This window comes from Bos mutus, chromosome 1 (assembly GCF_027580195.1).
Source record: "Bos mutus isolate GX-2022 chromosome 1, NWIPB_WYAK_1.1, whole genome shotgun sequence".
NCBI classification, from domain to species: Eukaryota; Metazoa; Chordata; class Mammalia; order Artiodactyla; family Bovidae; genus Bos; species Bos mutus.
In genome coordinates, this window is record NC_091617.1 from 91,386,323 (window position 1) to 91,407,423 (window position 21,101).

The following is a 21,101-nucleotide window of genomic DNA, read 5'->3' on the forward strand; positions in this document are numbered from 1 at the left end:
TAGGCCCTCCTATTTTTGAATTAAAATATTAGAAATTACCAAGAATACTACTAGTGAAGAGCTTTTTCTTAAACAAGTAATGTGATATATTCCTGAACTCCATTGTTCCTAGTTTCCAGCAGAAAGATGTTTAGAGAAGATAATCTTAGCTTTTAAGTTACTCACATATAACCAAAATATATCCTTTACTGTACCTTTGATTTCCCTGAAATTCTTCATTTTTACTCTCTATGGCATTCTTTCACTGGCTACAGAACAAGAAACAACTTTCTGATGCCAGATGCTGAAGATCAATAGCTATTTCCCAAAGTTTATAGCATAATTAAAATGTGTAACAGGAATAATTTTCTCTTCAAACCCTAAGGCTAGGCCTAGAATTATTGACTAAGTCAAACTTATGTGGTGTAACATTTTTATTATGTTTATAGATAATATAAAAGAGTTTATGGCTTTTACATGTAATTTGTTAAGTTAGAAACACTGAAGAGGAAATATTCCCTACATCAGCAAAGCATCAACTGCTTAAAAACCTCTTTAAGGCATATTTTATAGAGTTAGGTCTATATTCTTTTATACTAGTTTGTGGTCACCTAAGACTTCAAACTGAAGGTTAATGGTCAAAACATTCTTGAATTTAGTAGAACCTGTTTATCACAAACAACTTCTTCAGAGCTTTATCACCTTCAATACAAGTGCCAGGAATGCAGGCATGATGGAAATATCACAAGGATATGAGGGTAGTTAGGACAAGAGGAGTCATGATGTACCCAAACAGAAAACACTCTGGGTAGAAATGACGTAATGTGATTTCTTGTGAAATATGCTGTCCATAGAAGATGTATCAGCTATAGAATGGACCCTTCAGTAACAAAAAATTAACAGTCACTAATTTTTGCATATGGATATAAACCATGAATATTTGAAAACTCTGCTTAGACAGCCTTTTTTTAAGTAGCTCTATTTAAAATAGCACTTACTCCTGGGAAAGGCAGCAGTAAGGAAGCAATAGAGTCATATATGTCTTAGATTTAGATTCTAGCTTTGCTTCTTCCTGATATTTATTAAATATCCAATTATATTATTATTTTAACTATTATTAATGATAATAACATAATCATACAAACACTGATGTGAATTACTAATTACCCAAGAGTCTTGAAATCTTTGAGTGAATAAACATTGATCTCAACCTCCTTTTGCTTTCTTCAAAGTTAAATGGAAGTGTGTTCCCCTCATTCCAAAGTCCCATATATATCTCACTTCTTACTATATGACCAGTAGTATATATGGGTGCTTTGCAAATGTTGCTCCCCAGTTGGCTCAGTGGTAAAGTATCCACCTGTCAATGCAGGAGCCACAGGAGATGTAAGTTCAATCCCTGAGTAGGGGAGATCTCCTGGGGGAGGAAATGGCAACTCAAGCCAGTATTCTTGCCAGGAAAATCACATGGACAGAAGAATATGGCAGGCTACAGTCCAGGGTGTTGCGAAAGGTTGGACATGACTGAATGACTGAGGGCACACACACACACACATGCATTGCAAATGTTACGTAGATAAGAAGATACCACTATTCCACTATTAAAGTTGATTTGCAGTCAAGGCTGAGTGTTTCATTGCTTTTCAAAAGCTGGATGGATTTGTAGTGAAATGTGCTCTCTTCTAGTTCTGCCTAGAGCAGCAGCATGCAATCTGAAGAAAACTAGCTGGAGTAGGCTTATTGGGTATGCTAAATGATGTTATTCCAAAATAACAATCTCTAGCTAAATCTGTAGACAAGCCAATAAAACACACACACTCACTCTCATGGAAACTCACTCATGTCTCTGTGAAAACTTGCTTAATAATCAGCGTGCATTTTTTTTTTTTTTCCTGTTGCTTTCCCACATTCACCAACACTATCTCATGTCTAACTTTGCTGAAGCTGCTTCTGGCCAATCCTTTTATTTATCTTTCATGGATTCAACATCCCACACCCAGCTCCACCCTAACTCTTGGCTGGTAGAACTCATCCCTTACTGCAAAGATCCAGGCCACTGGCATGAGTTCCATCACCCACTCTTCTCTGTAAGTCAGGGAATCTGTCATTACCCTCACCCTTAATTCCTTATAGAATGCTGCTCTCCTGTTCTTTAAAGTTGTTCTAATGATTCAAATCCCCATCTTCATTGGACATACTTCTATTTTAACACCTTCATCCTCTCCATCACCGATACTATTCCCTCATGTGCAAAAACTGAAAGCTACGTTTACCTCACAGAAGTGTTGTAATGTAGACTGCTGTCTTTGTCCACTCTTCTTTCTCCAACTCCTGAACAATGGCCATTTCTGAGACTATAACTCTTGAACTTCTGCTATTTTAAGCTCTTTATGGTTTCTAATTTTGTCTTCTCCTTACACCTCATTCCTGATCATTTTCAAACTGTTTCTTCCTCAAGTTTCACCTTAATTCCAGGGTTGAATCACCAAATCCTAGCTACTTGACTGTTCCATACAGAAACCACACCTCCCCCACTGTGCATTTTCCCCCAAAGTTCTGTCATCTGTATTTTCTCTCTCTCCTATGACCCCATGTCAGTTTCTTTCATTTCTACTTGGATTTAGATTTCAGTGTTTGCTAGACTCTATGATCTGTCTTTTTACTTTAAACTCTCATCTTTGTACAATATCACTTATCCAAAATGTCCCCTATGACTTAAGTTTTAATAATTTCCAACCTCTTACCCCAATTTTAGTTCTCTTCCTCAAGGCCTAGTGTCATTTTTACAGTTTAAGTCCTGGACATTTTCATCAAACTTATGGTATAAAATTATCTTTGGTTAAAGTAGTCTCATATTTCACCTCCACTAAACTATTCCCCATCCTCTACTCCCTAACTCAGTTAACAATAATACTCTCTCTGTCAGCTAGGCCAGAAACCCAGTTTTTACAATCTTTTCCTTCTTCAGCATTTAGTACAAGCAAACACCAATTTAACCTCAAGTATCTTTCACATTTTTCAAATCAAATCCCATCATTATCACATGAACTCAGCTCTCCATCACTAAGAGATGAAGGACAATGATGAAGATGAATTAGACATAAAGCAGAAGGCAAATACAGTCATATATTTATATTTTTATTTGTTGAGTATATACTCCTCATGAATGGTTATGAAGAGTCAATAAAATAATAAATTTGAGCACTTGAAACAGTCCCTGGCACATAGTATACATTTAAATGTTTTCATCCATGAGCACCATCATCACCATAGTTTTTCATACTTGGACTCTCTGAGAGCTCATCTCAGTAAACTCAACCAAGCTCACTTTAAGAATCAGAGGAAATGAAAATGAACATTACTCTGCTCTCCATATCCTAGAATAAACTCTATGTCAACTAACATTCTGGAATAAAGGTCTCTTTCAATTTTAACATGTTTTTGTCCTTTTGTCTTTTTTTTTTTTGGTTAAGTCTTCTTGTTTTATCCTGCTTTGTATTTACCATGCTAATGTCGCTACCTTATGCTTAACTAATTTTAATGTTAGAACAAATACAAATTGGCTAGACACAAATATTTTGCATTTATGGCTGCTTTTTCTTAGCACATGAAACTTATACTTGTTGAAAAATATAGTACATGTTAGCCATGGTTCTAAGCTAAAGATACAACCACCCGTGGTCTTTTATTTCAAAGAGGTACATTTTATTGGAGGAAAGTGCTTCCCTGGTGGCTCAGACGGTAACACGTATGCCTGCAATACAGGAGACCTGGGTTCAATCCCTGGGTCAGGAAGATCCCCTGGAGAAATAAATGGCAATACACTCCATTACTCTTGCATGGAAAACTCCACGGATGGAGGAGCCTAGTGGGCTGCAGTCCATGGGGTCCCAAAGAGTCAGATACGACTAAGCAACTTCACTTTTTTCTTTCTTTCTTTAGGCAATAAAGAAATACACCCTCCCCACTAAAAAAATGGCTCCTTGTAAGATATTTAAAATCAGGCATTAAGACAGAGATGGGCTACTTTAGTTTGTGAGGCTACAGAAGTTATCACTGAGATGATATTTAACCTGATGATTGAATGACAAGGAGGAACAAACTGTAGAAAGTTCAGCAGACATTACCAATAGGCAGAAGTCTTATTGGGAATCAGCTTAGTATATTTGTTGGAGGGGAAGAGAAAAAGAGGGAAGGTCAAGATTATTGTGAGATTCAAATAAGCTTAGTAAATTTCCACTTGAATTTAGTACCTAATGAGTATTAGGATTTTTGTTTTATATATAGTATGAAAATGAATTATTTACTAACTCATCAACTTGTGAAAATGAAAAATTCATGTGAAGATATCCTTTCCAGAACCTTTTATTAATCAACATTATTGTGAATTTATTGTTATGTAAAAGTATTTTAATAACTATAATTCAGGAATTTACCAATTTCTAAAAATATAAACAATATTATAAGTTTTATCATCTAGAAAAAAAGATGATGCCTAAAAGACATCTATAGAAGTCAAATGATAAACTGAGAAGAACAAATTTTTTTTAAAAGACTAAACATGAACATAAAACTATGATGAGAACTCAGATGCAAGGATGAAAAACATTACTATTTTATTAAATTTTCTTCATTTATTTCTCAAATTACTATTTTACCTACATGGAAAAGAAAAACTCAAAGCAACATTATTACCTCATTGTACCTGAAGTTTACATATTGAAGTTTTTAAAGTAGGTTTATAATGCACCATGAATATTATCAATGTCAACATGTTTTTCTTCCTTCTTAATTTCTATCCCTGCCCTACCTGCCACCCATGGCTCCAATGCCAAATCTGTTACAGTGACTATACTAAACCTCTCATTAACCAACATGAACACATAACACCCATATAAAATCCACTCCAGGAGAGACACTTCCATAAGACAATGCACTTATAAAATATATATAGCAGCTTAATTTTCACAAATTATTTTAACCCCATTTAGAATTATGTTTACTTATTTGTAGCCTATTTCATAGTATGGGCCCTCCTGCCCTCTGGCATATGGTTCCAAATCCAGTTCCAACATCAGATTATGTAGTACTATAGTAGGTATTTAGCCAAAAAACATCCACATATAAGTAGACCTGTGCAGTTCAAACCCATGTTGTTTAACAGTCCACCATAGTAATTTTTGGAAAATCTTTTTTGTTTTCAGTAAGAGTGGAAACCAAAGCAAGTAAACATGGATAGATACAATTCTATGTTTATCTCTCTCTGTTCGTTTGCCAGGAAAAAGTTTCTTTCTTCTGCTATTTATTCTGGCCAGAATCAGTTCACATTAGATCTCTTCTGTGAAAGAAGAGGAATTCTGTCTATGAATTCCTAGATTTCTCTATAAATTCCCAGATATGTGTCTGTGGTTATAGCGATACCATGAACTGGCAAGACCGGAAGCAACTTCCTCCTTTTGTGGCAAAGTATAATTCTTGATCTCCGAAATCTACCACTAAGAAATGTGGATGTGATGAAAATTTGCTCAAGCTTTATCAATAGTTTAAGAAAACATAGGCTCTGGAGAAGGGAATGGCAACCCACTCCAGCATTCCTGCCTGGAAAATCCCCATGGACAGAGAAGAATAGCCTGGTGCCTACAGTTCATGGGGTCGCAAAGAGTCAGACACGAGTGAGCGACTAAGCACAAGAACACATAGGACTTGTCTGTGACTGTATTAAAGGTCCATACACAAAGAGGAAATAAAGCACAGTGACCCTTCAATCCTCTCTGCTTCTCATGCCCTGTTTGCAAAGGAAATCACTTTTGAGAAACCAAAAAAATCACTGAGATGAAATGATTTCAAAACTATAAACAATTATTGAAGTGAATCATTCACCAAGGTCTGAAGTCACATGGCAAAGTTGATCATGTTGTTTAATAGGTGTTCATGTACATCTTTTGCATGTTTATATGAATTGTATTAAATTCAATAGCTGACTTTTCAAAACAATTCTCTTTCAAGCTCTTTTAGTAGACAAGATTTTACACCAATTCTCTACCTCACTCTCAATTTTTTAGTGCACAATATACAACTTGCATTACATTGATCAGAGATTTAAAGAGGACAGGTGAATTTCAGTATAATTTTTCAGCATAAATATAATAGCATTTATAAATGTGCCTTCCAAAGTGTTCAACTGTGGAGATGGTTAAACATACCAAGATAACAATAAAATAGCCCTGTTAAATAAAAATATTTACCCATACTCTTACTGAAGACTTTAGAAGCTCAAAGGATCAGCTGAAGTTCAATGCCCTTTTATGTGTTTTGAACCTAATCACATTTTATTCGCAATCTTATCAGCATCTCATTTTTTCCTCACTGATGTATCAAGTGTAATGCGCTTCAATAATGTCAAGTACATGCTTGGTTAATAACCCTCCCCCCAAAAAAGCTGTGATACAAAGAAATTTGGCTTACTGTACTACTCAATTAGCTAAATTTGTCTAAACTCTTTCCAAAATCTAGAGAACAGGCATAGAATGGAATAATTACATGGTGTTTATACATGTATAATCATCAGATTATTACTGCACGCTTAGTTTCATTTCTTTAAGAAAAAGAAAGTAGATTCAAAGACAGCTCCAGCCTTTTAAATATAAGGAACACATTTTAATTGCATTATTAATAATAATGTTTAAATAATCAAGTCATCCTGTAGGTGTATATCACCTTTTCTTCAAGAAGGTTTTATAGTAACTTTAATAGAAACTTAAAATGTTTCCCTTTAAAACAATTTCAGTGCCATAAAATATCATTTAAATCAAGGGGATTAAACTTCGCATTTCAGATCATTTCAGTCTAAGAACAAACTAAATTTCAGAGTGTCTGAGTATTGGTTTTTCCCCAACAGCAGGTCTTAACTGAGTTCTACATTACTAATTGTTTTTATTATGTTTCATTCAAATATGTCACTTGCTGTTTTATTTCTAAGAAGGTAAAGATCCTATTTCCATTTAGAAAGACAAGAGAAAAGAGCTTCTCAGTGCAGTTATGCCAACTTCCTTGTTGTTGTTTAGTCACTAAGTCATGTCCAACTCTTTAAGACCCCATGGACTTCATAGCCTGCCAGGCTCCACTGTCCACGGAATTTCTCAGGCAAGAATACTGGATTGGGTTGCCATTTCCTTCTACAGGGATCTTCCAGACCCAGATACTGAACCCACATCCCCTGCATTGGCAGGCAGATAGATTGTTTACCACTGAGCCACCAAGGAAGCCCCGTTAACTTCCTTAACTATTTCTTATATCTGACTTTGGAGTTCATATTCTAATCTTCTTTGCCTGTCCCAAGGGTTCTTTGCCTTGTACTTCGGAAAAATCCCCAAGCCATACATTTTTGCCTACACACTTTGGTTAGACTCACCTGGGATTTCATGCTTTGACATTCTCTACAATTTTATTTCCTCCAGTTATGCTTGATTTCATCCTTAGATTATAAGACCTCTCCAGCAGAACTTCTGGAAGTTTCAACTCCAAAATGTCCTGTTACCTCAATATCTAAATTTCAATTTCACAGTGTCTCAAGTCTACCAGCCTCTCACTCAGAGCAACTGAAAGCTTCCTCCAGGAATGCAAATGGTTAAACAAGAGCTCTATGCACTTGTCATAACTGAAAATGCTATTAAAATTCGAGTGGGTTGGAAGGAAGATTCACAAACTGGTGAGTTCTCTTTGGGGTTTTAAAAAGATTTCAAAGCACTCACAGGCATGGTTTATGATGATGAATGTGAGATACTTTTCCCACCACAGAAAGTAAACAGACACACCAAACCAGTCTAACTGGTTGGGGTATACAGTACTGCTGCCCTTGGGCTGCAACCTAGAAACACAGACAGAAGCACAGACACTAAGGCATCTTCCCACCTGGATTTTTTTCTTATACTAGCCAGATACAAAAAGTATAATTTCTAAAGAAATGGGTGAATCACGGAGAAACATTTTTTGCATGTGCTTATGGAATTTCAAGCCAATTCCTCCTTGTGATGAAAGTTAATATATGTCTCAAGAGCCTAAGTTACTTTTATGTAGTCAAGAGAATACCCAAGACTGGATGCCTGGATGGAGCAAACATTTAAAAGCCAGGCTGAATACTGGATGGTGATTTACAGGTCATACCACAAAGGCTAAAAGATGTCAATATGGAAAGCATTTTTAAGCCTAAATTTCCTTCTCTAAAAAGTAAATACTCCTAGAAAACAATGTGCCAAATCCCTCCATCAAATTATAGGATTTAGGCAGCTAGGGTGGAGACTTGGGTTCTGGCAACTGCTTCTGAGGAACTGAGAACAATTTTTGTACCTTCAAAGGATCTCTGTTCCTCTACAAAGTAAAAATTTTGGACTTAAGATCCTCTATACTCCCTCTCTACCTTGAAAATATTAATATTCTACAGATTTCTTTACCCTGGTTCTGACAGCCAGATTCTCCCTCAGAGGGTTGGTGGAAGAACCCTCTGCTGACAGCTACCTATAACTGGCCTTGCATTTGAAAGGGTCTAGCCAAACTTCTGAACTTAGAAACATCTTTTCCACAGAGTTCTAGTCTTTTGTAGCCTTTAGAATAGGGGGTTCTTAACCTAGAGAACAAAGAACTGAGGTAGGAAGAAGGACTTTAATTAGAGGGTGTTCAAAAACATCCAAGCAGCTGAAAAGCAGGCAGTTTGAGAGAAAAGGTTATGTTAAGTAGTTCAAAGGAAACTCCATTCAAAGAGATCCCCTCTCACAAGGTTGTTCTGGCACTGAACTCAAGAGATTTCTGTTATTCAAATAATTCCAAGGATAAATCATATCCTTTACAAAGGGCTTACCTGGTAGCTCAGTGGTGAAGAATCTGCCTGACAATGCAGCCCACATGGGTTCCATCCCTGGGTTGGAAAGATCCCCTGGAAAAAGAAATGGCAACCCACTCCAGTATTCTTGCTGAGAATCCAATGGATACAGGAGCCTGGCAGGCTACATACAGTCCAAGGAGTTGCAAAAGAGCTGGACACGACTGAGTGACTAAACAACAACAATCCTTTACAAAGAGGTAGGTGGCCTTGGACATGTTTGACCAAGGAAAAGGAGAAGAAAAACAAGACTTTGGGGCTGAAGTCCTGAGGTAGGAGGAAGTCAGCAGATGAGGAACACAGCTGAGCCTTGAGAGATTATTCCCCCCACCCACCATTTTTTTTAAACAATTCTGACTACGGTCTGCCTTACCTGTTAATGAGAAGTCTGGGAGAAGCAGAAAATACCTGTACTTCCTGAGAGAGACTAGGCTAGGGTCCCTTACATGCTCAAGGATACCCTTTGGAGAAATCTTGTATGTGTGCGTGTTAGTAGCTTAGTTGTGTCTGACTCTTTGAGAACCTCATGGACTGTAGCCCTCCAGGATCTTCTGTCTATGGAATTCTCCAGCCAAGAATACTGGAGTTGGTAGCCATCCCCATCTCCCCAGGATCTTCCAGACCCAGGGATTGAACCTGGGTCTCCTACATTGCAAGAAACCTTATCCTAAGTCAATTTCCAGATAACTCCCTGCTAAGAAGGGACTTGCCACCATCCTGTCACCTCAGCCATGGCCATTCACTACTGTCAGACACTGACAATATGCCACTCAGTGGTACATGTGCTTACAGATATTATGTAAGGAAATCCTCCTTCCTTTCCTTAGCAAATAATGATGAAAAAAGAGCACTCATCCCTATTCCTGATGCCATATTATTTGTACATTTTATTTATATTTTCAAAAATTAGAAAACATTTTTTAGTATTCTCTTCTACCCAAGATAATTCTATTTAACGAATCCAGAGAATATTATGGACCTTCATGTATGAAGGTTTTACACAATTGTCTGTTAACTTTCTCACTGAGGCTAAAAGGGAGAGATTGCTTCTTAGGTTAGAAAAGATAATTGAAATCTGTTCACATTAAGCTGAAGATAACTTTGGAAGGATTTCACTCTCATTCAGGAAAAGATAGGTTCCCAATATCATTGGAAACATTAAATGTTGATAATTTATGGGCTCTTAATCAGGGCATAATCTACCAGCAACTTGGGTATAATAATGGTCAGAGGCCTACACGATATAGTGCTAAAATGAATAATCCTTGACAATGTCTATGGCTAGCCCTTCAAGGTGTGACTAGAGATGGCCCAGTGAGTCTAGATAATCTAGATACATACAGGGGCCTTAGAAAACCATTATTCAAAACACGTGATGGAGTTCTAATGATAATCTATCGTTTATTAAGTACTTATTATCTTCATAGCCAAAACACTTAAATCATCTATAGGCTAAATGTACAAAACATCCGAATATAGTCATTTCTGTTAGAGAATACTTATTTGTGAGCAGAGCTGATTATAAGCAGTATTATTTTAGAGAACTTCAGAATCTTTATAAATGCTATTAAATCAAAAGAAAAATTAAACAACATTTCAAAATGCATTTTTCATTTACTTTGGTAATTTTAAAACTCAAGCTCAGATATAAGACTGATTATGGGGCAGGAGGAGAAGGGGATGCCAGAGGATGAGATGGCTAGATGGCATCACCAACTCGATGGACATGAGTTTGGGTGGACTCTGGGAGTTGGTGATGGACAGGGAGGCCTGGCGTGCTGCGATTCATGGGGTCGCAAAGAGTTGGACATCACTGAGTGACTGAACTGAACGAAACTGATTGCACAGAAAATAGAATGCTGTTAGAGCAATCCATAAGTGAAGACTCCTGGATATATCTTGGTTTGTTTTATAAGATATTAGACAACCTTAGCAAAATCTCTTACCTTTACACACACAAATAAAGGTAAAAAATAACTCCTACTGTGTTTTCCTTTATAATTAAAACAAGATCCAGAAGTAATTTCAAACTAACTGAAGCATCTTGTTTCTCATTAATTCTCACTGAATAATAGGTTCACTGAATAATCTTAAGGCAAATATGTCTGGAATGGAAGCATTTCAACACTCCAAGAAGAGAAATCTGAACTATTTGTAGACCTATCAAGGATGCATTTCAACTCAGATAAGATCAGAGGAGAACACATTCCTTATTGAAAAATTTAAGCAGAGTGCACAAAGGAAAATACCCCAGGATAGAATTGATCTCACAAGTATTCCCCAGCTACAGAAGCTTTATGAATCAAGGCACACTGTTTTCTAACTCAAACCATGACATTCAAATTATTTACCATAGCTCTTATTTTAAATTTTATGCATGCTCTTCTGATTTGTGCTAATAATTGATTTTGAAAATAATTGGAAAAATCAATATATAGGAGGAAGAGAAATTCACCCTTCCCAAATGGAATGTATTACCAGACTCATAACAGATATAAAAGGGTGAGGGAAAAAGAGGCAAAAAAAACCCACAAAACAACAGACAATCTATGCACATTCTGGGACTCTAAAATAAGAAGCAAATATTATCCTGATCTTGACACAAAGAGGGATGATGAGGGGACAGGAAAGCTGCCAGGGTACTCCTCAGTTTATTTCAATCCTGAACACAGACACAGATGATGTACAAGACAGGCTAAGATGGGCTATTCTGGGGGTTCCCAAACAGTCCTACACATCTGACACAAAATTATTATTATACGAACAACTCTAACAACCTAGATGCTTCCTATATACTTTCCCATGGAAAAACATTACAGAAACAGTTAAGGCATATGTTATAATCACATATATTTTATCCATAAAACACAAATTATTTCATAGGCTTATACTAAATGATTCTTTTACCTTGCTGCTTTTCTTCAATAGAAAGCATTAAATAACTTTTAAAATTACTCTACATTAAAGGTACTTTTTAATAGCATTTTACACAGTGTTTCAATTTTTTTTTTTTTTTTTTAGGAAATACACAGAAATAGAAATACAATTCTGGGATTTTTAAGCAAAGTAAGTAGAGAAAGGATTAATGAAAATAGAGAAAAAAAAAAAAAACAGGTATTCTGGAAGATTATTTACCTCTGTAAAAATGGATGATACATGTTTATGACCAAGCATGTCTATGATGGTCTTGTTATCCTCAGATGTTTTACATTTCACAGATATAATTATGTTTTTGGTTACGTACACTTAAAGGAAAACAGTGGTTTGAGTATTCTCTTGTTGGTAAGCTTCAGAAGAACATATTTAAGGAAATAAAAATGTCATCATCAAGGAGACTTCTTTAAAAAGACCTTGATCAAAATGTCACTAGTAAAGGTGGTAAATAATTAACAAGAGAGTAGAGGACTAGAAATCATGGCAACAAATATGCCTTCTGCACTTTTTTTTTTTTAAAGAAACGTTCTCACTCAAAAAAGTAGAAAGTGTGAGGCAACTTGTATTTGTTTCTATCAACAAGCCTAGCCATAGTAGCCTGGTCAAGCCAATGTCAATAAAGCCAGTCCCTTTAAAGGACAAAGGTATCTGATAAAGTAAGACTTCTAAAACCACTCTCCCCAACCAGACACTGCCCTCTGAGACTTGTTTTCTACCTTAAAAAAGTGGTAATATTAATTACAAGGACACTTGGCTGGTAAGTCCCAGAGATGGTAAAATTTTATTACAAATAAAAATCTCACAGGCAAGGACAAAAATCAATGTTCTGTCAATACTGGGAAAAGTTTCACATGAAAAGGGACTGGAAGTAGGTTGTACCATTCTCCAGCATTATAGCTCAAGTAAGATAAGGTTTTCCCTACTCCACCAAATTTGTGTTTCTGCGTAGGTTGAGTAGTTGAGAAAAACGGACGAGACAGCTGCTTCTTCAGAAACAATCCCCACTTCTTTCACCACCCTCAAAGCACACCTTGAAACGCAGCAGAGGTGCACGCACACACACCACACATACACACACACACACACACACTCTGTAATGGACACCACTTACACATCTGATTGCAACCATTTCAGAGGCGGTTGGCACTTACCTTGCAAAGCAGTATTAGGTAAACTTGCTTCATTCTCTCCCATTTTACTACTTCTGTTTCAAGGGGGCCAAGCAGTTTCAGCTGTGTCAGTTACCCTGCAAGCCTGGTGACCTTCTGACTTTCCCCTGTAGTAATGTAACAGTATACTACCTGCTTTCTTCTGTGAATAATTACCATTCTGCTTCCTGAGTTACCTGGGCTTGCAAGACCTGTTTTACTGTGAAGTGAGATCATATCCTTTGATCCAATGGACTGCTATTAGTGTGTGCTTCACAAAACGTGGCTTTGTTTCAATTTTGGTGTTAACTTTTAATTCCCTACTTTCGCTTTAGTCCAGAAACTTATCAATACTTCCTGCCAAAAGAGTGTCTGTACTACCACCGTGGCATGGAGCAGAGCCAGAGTTTTGTTTGTTTTTTAGTGTTCCCAATCTGCTTATTTTATAGAAATAAAGTAAAATTTAATGTGAATTTTGCAATGTCCATTAAAAAAGTATGGGAAAATAAGGAACACCACGGGAATTAGTTATGCGTAGGCTTTGGAGTAGCTCTAGTTCTAGCTGTGCAACTATAACGAGGAATATAGCTTCCTTGAAGTCAGTTTCCTCAACTGTAAAATGGGGAAAATGCAAAATATCAATTTCAGGAAATAATTATAAAACTGAAAGCAGTAATGTATGACTGTGCTAAACATTGCAAATGGTGGATAATAAACACAACAAGCAACATTTTTCCTCCTCCTTCGTTTCCTCTTCTTCCTTTTCCTCGTACACCCTGTTCCTTCCCTCCCTTCACCCTTCTCTTGTCCCCCTCCTTCTGAACAGAAAGAATGCAGAACCACAGCTCTGATGTCACTGTGTTCTGACATCAGCTGTTACTTATTAACTGAGAAACCTTAAAGAAATGAGTCCATCCAATCTTACAGTGCCTCAAGGTCCTCACTGGTAAAAGAAGGATACTGATATTTACATTGCCTTTTCAACAAAAACATAGTATTAGGTTCAACTGTTCTGCCTCAAACAAAACACCCATCCCTAGCAAAGATGAGCAACACACCGGAGATTTATCTTTATTTGTTTACAAGAGAGGAAGTAGATGACAAAAATAAGTCAATTTATTTCATCTCTGTCTCCCATAAGACATCTAGAGTAAAAAACAATCTGTATTTCCTTCCTTTAGAATTCCTTGATTTTTCATCTTGGTCAGATTAGTTTAAAAAAAAATCTCAGGCTCAAACATCTCCTAGTTTTTTTTTTAATTTTCAATGTAAAAATAATCTATCCATCATGTTTTCCAGCTTAGTAATGAAAAATGATTATATAAATTATATAAAAAACAGAAATGGTAAATAAGTAGAATAGTTATTCTCAAAAGTTTCAGAATAAAAACAAACATCACACACACCCAAGTCCTCATCACAGTTAGTTCTTTCCTTCATTAACCTCTCCAGGTCTCAGTTTCTCCATCTGTAAAATGAGCTGACCATTTACTATCTAAGGCCCATTTTATCAACATGTCATAAACGTCAGATTTAAAATCCAGGCTGTGGTTTGTTCTAAAATAAAGCAGTCCTTTGCCTAGTACAATTGCATAGTGTAACACACACACCAAGCTCATACTTCACCAAAAGTGACCTGAAATTGAATGTTTGACAATAAAACACTAAAATCATCACATTCTGACTTCCCCATAAGAAGAGAAATACATATATCAATCCTCATTCATTATGGGAAAAATGAAAATGTATTAACATACCTGCCCCAGGCACCTAGAATTAGTCAACAACAGATATAAAGTACCAATTATCTACCAGCTGAATTATGGCATGCAGGAAGTTGTTATGAAAGTAGAACAGAGAACTCTTATTTTTTAGCAGAGGTAAAACATAAAAATAAACAGAAACCTCCAAAGCTTTTGCAGCTGTACAGAAAGTAACACAAATACACATCCAGTTACACTGAAAGAGTTTCAATACTAATAAAGGGCCCTGAGTACATCCACTGTCTCTCTCTCTCTCCTGGGCCTTCTCTGCCTAGAAAAATTCTGCCTTCATCACCTCTTCTTTGCCTAACTAATCCACATGCAGGAATTCTTCAACCCAATTCTGGTTGAGGTCTCTTCTGTGTGCTTCCAGATCCCCCATAACAGCTCAAAACTTTTCATTCTACCATGGCTCTTATCACATTGTATTGTATGTACATCTTAATTATTTCTGTCCTTAAAAGGTGTTATGTCAGAGAACCTTTTTGTGTTCATCACTACATTCCTAGCACCTGTCACAGTTCCTAGCACATACTATGCCTTCAACAAGTATTGTAAAGATGAACAAATTACTATCATCAAAAAGGGTGAAATAAAGGACCTCAAAGAAAAGAAGGGCAGAGATTAGCAAAGAAGATAATGGAAAATATCTAAGAGGGAAAAATGACAAATTAAATTTCAAAAATGTAAAGAGATGGGAGGAGAGAGTAGGTAGGTTTGTCTGGAAGAGCAAATAATTAAGAACTAGAAGGATAAAAAAGATGAGGACACTTAGGAAAATTTCTAGAAAAAAACAAAGAATCAAAGATAAAAGAAGTAAATGAAAGAGGAAAAAAAAGTGCATACATTAGTTTAAAACACACTCGTATGCATCAAAAACAAAAGGCATGACTGACGTTAAAATAGGTGCACTGAATGGTGAGAAAGAAACTAATATAATTATTAAAACTATCAAAATTTTCAGAATCTTTGAGAGAAATTTACTGGAATGAATGTGTCCTCTATATCAGGCGTCCCCAGTCCCTGTTAATTACTGGGCCGCGCAGCAGAAGGTGGGTGGTGACCACAAACAAAACTTCATCTGTGTTTACAAGTGCTCCCCATTGCTCACATTCCCCCTCCCCATTCATGGAAGAATTGTCCTATGCAAAATCAGCCCTTGGTGCCAAAAATGTTGGGGAACACTGCTCTATATGTATAGAAACTTTGCTATAAAAACTACTGTGTACATTTTTAAAAACAACTTAGGTGACATAATAAAAAACTAACACTTCCAACCATGTCACTTATCTGTATGTCCAGCATTGTATTCTAAAATGCTCCAAGAGAGAGTGAGCGAAAGAAAATGTTATGCTATTCTCTGTCACTCATTTTGAAGGTTCTACCTGGAACTACAGATTTGGAAGAAACCAATGTTACAGGTTAAATTTTTTGTGTGTAGTTACTGAAGTGATTATTTAGTCCTGATTTTCCAGGGAAGATATATATGAACATTTCAAAGAAAAATTACAAAGAAGTTATTCAAAGTAATAAATGTTGGCATTATATGCTATGGAACATGGTACTGTGTATGTAAAGTGTTGCAATATTTGGAATAATTACACAGAGATGTTACTTATTTTCTCAGTAAATTGTATAACACAAGTAGAACAACAACTTGGTCAAAAGCATAGGTATCCATGGAGACCAAAGGTTAGAGAGAAAAGGATTAGAACCTCTCAAAATTGCAATCCTGCAAACTATCATAGGAAGGAAATTCCAGGCTCAGCAAGCAGGGTGGATTTTTGAGATTATAGTTCCAAGAACTAGGTAGATGTGCTTGCAAGGTATAAGAATATGTTCCCCTCAAATATGCTCTCTAAAATATGGATTATTTTGAACAAAAGACACCTGAGAATGAGCAGACTCAAGAAAAGCTCTTTACTTCCCCCTTACTCTCTAAAAATAAGAGTATACATTCCCCCTTTTGTAAGGGAAACTTACATTTATACAGGAAATTTTTCATTTGTAAAAGTGTCTTCCTACCAGGAAGAAAACCAGCGGAGACAACTCTTATCACCAGAAAACTCATCTGCATAAAATACAACCCTTATTTATCACATATTGTTGGTTGGTTGCAGCCAAGAATTCCTGGGGTGATTCTGACACTCATATTTTTGAGTTCTAGGAGCAAGATAGCTAGGTAAGCAGAGGGAGGGGGTGGGGAAGAGTACATTCTATAGGAGAACAATGGGTAATGATAAACAAGATTTCCTAATGTTTGGGTGTGCTGGTCTAACATATTTTACCCCATCTTTTCTGGATTTGGGTATTACCATCCACCCAGTTGCCCTAGATGAAACTTTAGGATTTATCCTTACTACTTACCTCTCCCATCCCCCAAATAGTCACTAAGTTCTATCAATAACACTGAAATCCACCTCCTTAACTTTCTATTTCCTTTAAGTGAGGCCATTGTCATGTCTTGCCAAGATAGGTACTCCCTACAAATGAATTCTTCCTCTCCTCCCATCCACCCTTTCTATATCCGCCACGATCTTCCTGAAACACAGCCATCCCACTTCCCTGCTCACATATGTCCACTGCCCCTTGTCATGCGTGCGCGCTTAGTCGCTTAGTCCCGTCCAAGTCTGTGGCCCTTTGAACTCTAGCCCACCAGGCTCCTCTGTCCATGAGATTCTTTTTCAGGCAAGAATACTGGAGTGGGTTGCCATTTCCTCCTTCAGAGGATCTTCCTGACCCAGGAACTGAACCTGTATCTCCTGTATCTCCTACATCGCAGGCAGCTTCTTTACTTGCTAACCCATTGGAGGAGCCCAATCAATAATGTCACTCCTTTATCATCATAATTTTTCATTCTCATAGTCTTAACTGTCCAGTAACATGCAATTCATTTAAATCAGGCTTCTCTGATATCCCCCAATATACTTGAAACTGTAATTCTAAATAGTTGAATACACAATATATACATATGTGCCTCTCTATATATGTGACATAAAATAATGTCGGTCAAGAAAATTAAGGCCTACTCAGTGTTTTGTACAGAGAAGGCAGTGGCACCCTACTCCAGTACTCTTGCCTGGAAAATCCCATGACGGAGGAGCCTGGTGGGCTGCCTTCTATGGGGTCGCACAGAGTCGGACACGACTGAAGCGACTTAGCAGCAGCTGCAGCAGTGTTTTGTATTAGGATTGACTGGTGGACAAAAGTATTCTTTTAATACTACTATAACTAAATGTTTATTTCTCTATCATTTTATTTCATACAATTGCATACAGACTCTTAAGAGAATTAATACTGATTGAGAACAAAGAAAGTAACTATCTCCTTCAGTAGTAAGAAGCATCCATTAACAAGGAAACAAGATAAGCTATAATTAATAGGAAGGAGAATATTATCATTTTAATGATCTTTCCATTATAGTGTTATTAAACAAAGAAGCCAAGGAACTATATAAATTATATGCTAATACACACACACACACACCAGGTTGCTTAACAGCTACTTATGGTTTATAAGTTGCTTCACGTAATTAAGACATACAATGACTCATATAAAAATAACAGACATATGAAGATGCCAAGCTGAAAGTCAGGTAGGAGTGATATTACAAAGCAGTTTAATTTGCTGCTGGGAACAACACTATTTCAGACTGTGGAAGAGCTAGTAACAAAATACTAAATATAAGCTTGTAATCACAGTGTACCACGATTTATGTACTTTTTGTGAGGATCCCATGAAATCCGGGCTTAAATGTGAGAAAGTTTTTAAATTATATACCCTTGTTAGCACACTCTCCCCTCATCCACAGGATTCTACATATAGTAGGAAGATTAGCTGTGACAGCCATCTAAATATTATCTGAAAAAGGGAAAACATTTAAGAAAAGTTTAACTGTATATTTAATATTATTATCATGGAACTAAAAATGAAGGGTATACACACACACACATTTAACTAATCTACATATTATAACCTATTATTCCACAATCTCTGGCAAAACTCTCTCAAGAGGAACCTAAAGAAAAGCATTAAAGCAAAAGAATATGCATGCAAACTGTCTGATACTGCATAGAACAGTGAATTAATCAATTTGAGAATTTTAGGGCATGTTAAAAATCTACAATAAAGCTAGAAAAAACATCTATAGCTAAAACCCTTGGTATAAATAGAAACACCAACGTGACAGAATGATTTATCTCTGTCATCTTTTTAAAATGTAATGAAAATGCTTAAATAGTAGCTTTAGTTTGGACATAATATTATTTCCTCAAAATGCAGTGCAATGACCAGTCCAGAAAACAGAAGCTTCATCTCCTTGACAAAGAGAAACCTAAAACAGCTCCAATAATATTAAAAAGTACAGCCCATTTATGCTGAGATAAAAATAACTTCCAGTCTTCAGCCTCTTCACTCTAACCTCAAAAAAAGAAGGAAAAAAAAAAAGAGCAATTAATGCCACCTGTGCTGTGTGTGTGTGTGTGCGTGTGTGTGTGTGTGTGTGTTAGTTGCTCAGTCGTGTCTGACTCTTTGTGGCTCCATGGACTGTAGCCCACCAGGCTCCTCTGTCCAAGGGTTTCCCAGGCAAGAATACTGGAGTGGATTGCCATTCCCTTCTCTAGAGGTCTTCCTGACACAGGGACTGACCCGGGATTCGCTGTGTTGCAGGCAGATTGTCAACTGTGCTATAGGAACTTGGCAAATATTAGCTAAATGAAAAAAAAAAAAAAAATTAACAGTTGTTCAGGGGGAAACAACTTTCTCTTCTAGGGTGATGCTGAGGTAAAATGTGAGGTTTCTTAGTCTTTAGAAACATTCCATTCCTCTCACTTAATATCTTAAAGTATTAATAGTAGATGAGCATGTCCAAAATAAACACAGTAGCTATAAAAATCACTTATTAAATTAACACTAAGTGCCTTGCTTTCAAATTATGAAATATCAACAAAAGCAGTAGTCAACAAGAACAAATTAATTATGAGAGTCAAAGAAAAGTTTATCTCCTTTCTTTTTTATCTCTTCTTTCTTTTCTTCTTCTATTTATATATTTACTGAATAAAGTCTAAGTGGCATAACGCGTTTCCTAGAAAAACAATTCCAGGAGAAATACTTTTGTTCAACATCACAATGGGCCACTCACTACTTTCTACAGGAAATGTTTTCTTTCTGAAAGCTCCTCTTCTACTTTCCTGCTGACCGCCTGCCAGCTAGCATTGTTAGAGAAAAGGAGGAGATGAAGGATTAAAGTCTCTAACCCCAGTCTAACCCCCAGTAGCTAGTACTTAAAATAGACTTTCCCTAAAGTGAGTGATTGCTGTCTTTCCTATGGTGACCAGATTTACAAAATGAGAAAAAACAAAACAAAAACAAAAACAGAGAGGAAAAAATGAGGAGAGATAAACATATATCCTCTGGACAGTTTTTTTTTTTTTTTTTTCCAGAATAGATTAAATAGGAAAAAGTCCATTAAAAAAAAAAAAAAAAATCTAGGCTGACGCTGAAAATGTGGTGTTTGATCACCTTGGGCAACAAGAAATTAACAACATACGGACCATAGAAAGCATCACTAGGAACAAAGCTAGTGGAGGTGATGGAATTCCAGTGGAGCTGTTTCAAATCCTGAAAGACGATGCTGTGAAAGTGCTGCACTCAATATGCCAGCAAATTTGGAAAACTCAGCGGTGGCACAGGACTGGAAAAGGTTGGTTTTCATTCCAATCCCAAAGAAAGGCAATGCCAGAGAATGCTCAAACTACCGCACAATTGCACTCATCTCACACACTAGTAAAGTAATGCTCAAAATTCTCCAAGCCAGGCTTCAACAGTACGTGAACCATGAACTTCCAGCTGTTCAAGCTGGTTTTAGAAAAGGCAGAGGAACCAGAGATAAAATTGCCAACATCCGCTGGATCATGGAAAAAGCAAGAGAGTTCCAGACAAACATCTATTTCTGCTTTATTGACTATGCCAAAGCCTTTGCTTGTATGGATCACAATAAACTGTGGGAAATTCTTCAAGAGATGGGAATACCAGACCACTTGACCTGCCTCTTGAGAAACCTATATGCAGGTCAGGAAGCAATAGTTAGAACTGGACATGGAACAACAGATTGGTTCCAGATAGGAAAAGGAGGACATCAAGGCTGTATACTGTTACCCTGCTTATTTAATTTATATGTGGAGTACATTATGAGGCTGGAAGAAGCCCAAGCTGGAATCAAGATTGCCGGGAAAAATATCAATAACCTCAGATATGCAGATGACACCTACCTTATGGCAGAAAGTGAAGAGGAACTCAAAAGCCTCTTGATGAAAGTGAAAGAGGAGAGTGAAAAAATTGGCTTAAAGCTCCACATTCAGAAAACTAAGATCATGGCATCTGGTCCCATCACTTCATGGGAAA

General features: G+C 36.7%; 1 protein-coding gene across 9 annotated transcripts in view; it reads right to left on the bottom strand.

Annotated features, from left to right (window-relative positions):
• The window catches only part of NAALADL2 (N-acetylated alpha-linked acidic dipeptidase like 2), a 1,605,389-nt gene that overhangs the window by 1,126,026 nt on the left and 458,262 nt on the right, over window positions 1–21,101 (bottom strand). For 2 of the 9 annotated variants that reach the window (XM_070372998.1, XM_070373044.1), the window contains exons 1-2: window positions 12,940–13,268; window positions 8,834–8,908 (exon numbers count right to left, since the gene is read on the bottom strand). The exons of 5 other annotated variants lie outside the window; for them this stretch is intronic. In XM_070372998.1, coding sequence (XP_070229099.1) covers window positions 8,834–8,908; window positions 12,940–12,982 — 118 coding nt within the window. In that variant the 5' untranslated portion in view covers window positions 12,983–13,268. Of the gene's footprint in view, window positions 1–8,833; window positions 8,909–12,939; window positions 13,272–21,101 lie in introns of those variants that run through there. 2 more of the 9 variants (XM_070373039.1, XM_070372999.1) reach the window with 2 other exon arrangements.